This window comes from Penaeus vannamei, chromosome 27 (genome assembly GCF_042767895.1).
Source record: "Penaeus vannamei isolate JL-2024 chromosome 27, ASM4276789v1, whole genome shotgun sequence".
NCBI lineage: Eukaryota > Metazoa > Arthropoda > Malacostraca > Decapoda > Penaeidae > Penaeus > Penaeus vannamei.
The window spans coordinates 32412328-32417327 of record NC_091575.1 but is presented as its reverse complement, the minus strand read 5'-3'; the positions used below and the strand labels follow the sequence as shown (position 1 = coordinate 32417327).

General features: G+C 37.3%; 1 protein-coding gene across 10 annotated transcripts in view; it reads right to left on the bottom strand.

Moving 5' to 3' along the window:
• Positions 1 to 5000, bottom strand: part of LOC113804112 (uncharacterized) — a 148662-nt gene that overhangs the window by 58882 nt on the left and 84780 nt on the right. For all 10 annotated transcript variants that reach the window (XR_011399687.1, XR_011399688.1, XM_070141217.1 and 7 more), the window contains one exon: positions 3139 to 3341. Coding sequence is in view for 8 of the 10 variants with exons in the window: in XM_070141217.1 (XP_069997318.1) it covers positions 3139 to 3341 (203 nt within the window). In the remaining 2 variants the exon portion in view is untranslated. The remainder of the gene's footprint in view (positions 1 to 3138; positions 3342 to 5000) is intronic.

Genomic DNA, 5000 nt, shown 5'->3' with positions numbered 1-5000 from the left:
ATATCTTTTTTTCTTTCTAATCGTTACTTGTATTTTTGTTTTTGACTCATACTTGTCCTTGTATTTCCAGTCTTGGTGAATATCCTTACTTCTAAATAAACAAATATAATCAAATAAAACACCTTTAATATCACATGCTTAACGAGATCCCCCCAACACCTGATACATACCTCTCACCCACCGCCTACACGAACGAAAAGAAAAACTAATAAAAAACTCTCCATTCCTTTTCTTCAAGAGTCCAATAAACTCCCGGTAACCTCACCCTTCTCCCACTCCTCCTCCACCTCCTCCTCGACCCCCTTCTCACTGCCGATTAACCTTTAAATTACCTTTTAACCCGAGTTCAACGGCGCTTGACTGATCGCTTCGGGTACTGGGACTACTCGCTCGGCCACCTGATCGCGGGCTTAATAGAAAACGGGAAGTCTAAAGGGGAAACTTGTGTCGCTTGGTTTTCGGGCCTTGCTTTTAATCATTAAGTTGTTTTGTTTATTTGTTTTGCTTGTGGGTTTATCGGTTTATTTGTTTATGTATTTATTATTCTATTTATTTGTTTGGGTATTCATTTATTCATTTATTTACATATTTACTTATTTAGTTATTCATTCATATATTCATTTACTTTATTTAGTTATTCATTCATATATTTATTTATTTACTTAGTTATTCATTCATATATTCATTTATTTACTAATCTGTTTAGTTATTCATTTACTTATTCATTTACATTTTTATTTGTTTATTTACTTATTTATCTTTATCTATTTTTATCTTTCTACTTTTCAGGGAATTTCTTTACAACAGATTCCACAATTCATGATTATTCTCAACTGAGGTATTTCTCTTTTGTGTGTTATTTTGAGTGACAAATGTTAAAAATGAAATTCTGAAATTGATGAATATTGGAACGCGTAAAACCTCAAAATTCTCTCGTAAGCCAGCGAACAAATATGTTTTTCATTTCAAAAAACATACACACAAAAAACAAAGTAGTCCTGATGTTCTACAGATTAATGAGTCTTTTTTTTCGGGAACACATGCTGTAATAATCCTGCAAATAACATATTTTTCACTCGTTAATAAAACATTACTTTTTCTTTACTACTTTAATTACACATTCACATCATGTTTTATATTTTCTTTATTACTTTAACCGTATATTCACGTCGCGTTTTACACTCATTTAACGAAAATAACATAAATAAAATAAAATATATATAAATAAAATAAATAAATATATAAATAAATTTATATAAATAAAATAAATAAAATAAAATAAAATAAAATAAATAAAATAAAATAAATAAAATAAAACCTAAAGAAAATAAAATGAGAATAACGAACTTTTCACTATAACAAAAGAACAGAGGTTACTACAACACTGGAACCACATCATTCCGATAACGATATATTCCGAAACGCATCAATCATCTTTCTGGCATCGAGGAATCACCATTCACTCTCACCCATTCCCATTAGTTCTCATTCGCAACCTGACGAAATGTATCGCAACGAATCCAGCTTTGAAATTATTCGAAAAATTCACTATTTACCTTCATGTATTGGAGATTTGTTTACGATATTCGTTCGCATTAATTCTCATTCATGGCTACGTTTGTCGCCGTGAATACAAATCCGAAATCATTTGAAAATTCCGCTTAATTCCGAATTCTTGCATTACATAATCCTTGATCATATTCATTCTCATTAACACTCATTCATAAACTGACTACGTCTGTCGCAACGGACACACATCTTGAACTAAATTGAACATTTATTCTACTTAGACTCGAATTCTTGCGCTGAAGAATTATTCCGTCTTATTCGATCTTTCTTTCTTTCTTTCTTTCTCTCTCTCTCTCTTTCTCTCCCTCTCTCTCTATCTATCTCCCTCTCTCTATCTATCTCCCTCTCTCTATCTATCTCCCTCTCTCTATCTATCTCCCTCTCTCTATCTATCTCCCTCTCTCTATCTATCTCCCTCTCTCTATCTATCTCCCTCTCTCTATCTATCTCCCTCTCTCTATCTATCTACCTCCCTCTCCCTCTATCTCCCTCCCTCTCCCTCTATCTCCCTCCCTCTCCCTCTATCTCCCTCTCTCTCTCTATCTATCTCCCTCTCTCTCTCACTATCTCCCTCCCTCTCTCCCTCTATCTCCCTCCCTCTCTCTCTATCTCCCTCCCTCTCCCTCTTTTCCTATTTCTCATTCATACTCTTTCCACCTCTGTTACATGGATTCTTTTTTCTCGAAATTTACAAACGTAGGAAAAAGCGCGAATGGCAATGAATAACCTCACACCATAACAGAAGAGGCAGATGTTACACCATCACCGGAACCACATAATGGTGACGACGATATAATATGCAAAACACCAATTCCCTTTTTACTTCCCTCGCGAAATCATTCATTCTCTTTCATTTTTCATTCTCCTTACTCTTTATTCCTAATCTGACTACTCTTGTTGCCATTAACACAAGCTTTAAAATTATTCTAAAATTCATTCTACACTTCGCAAAATTTTTCCATTGGAGAATGAACTATTAAATTCATTCTACTGTTTTTCATTTACAATTCGTATCTTTTTAAATGTTTTTCACAAAGATTTTTCATTCGAAATTACAAACTCTGAAGAATAACATGGAGGACCTTAAATTACTTCATTAAAAATCAAATCTTTTATCTTTATCTAAATCAAAGTGAAAAATGAACTTAAATACAACAAATAACTTTAAATAGTTACAATAAGTATGACTTCAAATAACTTCATAAATTCATAAAACAAAGCTAAACAGCCTACATAGAAGAAAATTAAACAACTCAAAAATAACCTTTAATAACCCTTAATAACTATAATACAACAAAAATAACACAGAAAATATCTTAATTACGACAAACAAAAACAAAAAACCTTAAACAACTTAATGAATAAACCGCCCTTAACTCCCTAAAAAAAACAAAGATTATCTTAATTACCACAAACCAAAAAAATAAACAAAATAAAAAAAACACCCTTAACTCCCTAAAAAAAAAAAAAAAACACAGAGATTATCTTAATTACCACAAACAAACAAAAATAAACAAAATAAAAAAAAACGCTCTTAACTCCCTAAAAAAAAACCACGCCCACGCCCACCTTCGAATTCCTCTGCAGAAGCTCGTGCAGGTCCTCGCTGCCGCTGAGAGATGGGCGGGCTTTGCGGGCGCCGGGGAGATCGAGCTGTGGGTGCAGGTCGCTGAGTTTGGGCGTGGCATGGTTGAGCCTCGAGGGTATGGGCGGTGGGTCGTCATACAGGTCGTTCTCGGCGCCACAGCAGTCTTCCACCCACGCCCGCGATCCTGTGGGGAGGCGGGGGAGAGGGAGGGAAAGGGGCGGTTAGTACAGTAAGTATGGGCGTGGTGGGGTTGGATGATCTTTCAGAAAAATAATTTAGAGTCAAATTAATAATTATTGTTTTTTGTTAATGTTATTGCTATTGTTATTACTATTACTATTGTGATATTATTATCATTACTATTATTACTCTTACTACTATTATCACTATTATTATCATCATTACTATCATTATTACTATCACTACTGCTATTGCTAGTCCTATTGTTATCATTATCATCACCACTACTATCATCCTTATCTTTCATGTTGTTGTTATTATTCTTATCATCATCATCATTTTGATGATGATGACAACAAAGATGATGACAACGACGACGAAGCTATTGATAATCATCATAAACCCTTATCGCGAAAGAAGAATACAACAACAAAAGAAAAATACAACAAAAGGAAAGTGCAACAACAAAAGAAAAATACAACAACAAAAAGGAAAGTACAACAACAAAAGAAAAATACAACAAAAGAAAAATACAACAACAAAAGGAAAAAAATAACAAAAGAAAAATACAACAACAACAAAGTACAACATACAAAAGAAAAGCACAAAAACAAAAGAAAAACACAACAACAAAAAACATCCCCCCCAAAAACCAACGCCGATATTACACAAGGATAACATCAATACACGTCACTGAGCCTCGAACAAGAATGGCTTTCGGCGTTGTAAACCACAGCGTTGACGAGCGATTATTGGGTAGCAGTGAGTAGTTAGTAAGTAGTAAGTAAGTAGTTACGTGAGAAAATCCAACATTGAACGGATAAAAAAGTTGTTTGTTGGATACGGCTAAGGGGGAGGGGGAGAGGGAGAGGGGGAGAGGGAGAGGGGGAGGGAGGGGGAGGGAGAGGGAGAGGGGGATGGACAGAGGGGGAGAGGGAGGGAGAGGGAGAGGGGAGAGGAGAGGGGAGAGGGAGAGGGAGGGAGAGGGAGGGGGGGAGGAGGGGGAGGGGGGGGAGGGAGGAGGGGAGGGAGGGAGGAGGGAGAGGGAGAGGGAGAGGGAGAGGGGGGGGGAGGGAGGAGGGAGGGAGGAGAGGGAGGGAGGGAGGGAGGGAGAGGGAGAGGAGAGGGAGAGGGAGAGGGAGAGGAGGAGGGAGGAGGGAGGGAGGGAGGAGAGAGAGAGAGAGAGAGATGACAGAGAGAGAGAGAGAGAGAGAGAGAGAGAGAAGGAGAGTGAGTGAGTGAGTGAGTGAGTGAGTGAGTGAGTGAGTGAGTGAGTGAGTGTGCGAGCGAGTGAGAGAGAAGGAGGGAGAGAGAGAAAGAAAGAAAGAAAGAAAGAAAGAAAGAAAATCAAAACAAACAACCCCCCCCCCCAAAAAAAAAAAAAAAAAACTATCCAAAGACACCCACAAACCCCTCCCCCATCTCCTTCGTTTTTCTCCTTCTCCAAACTACCCCCTTAATACCCCCTTAAACAACAACTAAGCAGCATCACCCAACACCCAGCCCGAACATGAACAAAGGCTGTTCCTCCCCCGTTCACTTAGGATCGATAGGCACTAGGAAGATAGGAAGAAAAGAAAGAAAGAAAGAAAGAAAGAAAGAAAGAAAGAAAGAAAGAAAGAAAGAAAGAAAGAGAGAGAGAGAGAGAGAGAGAGAGAGAGAG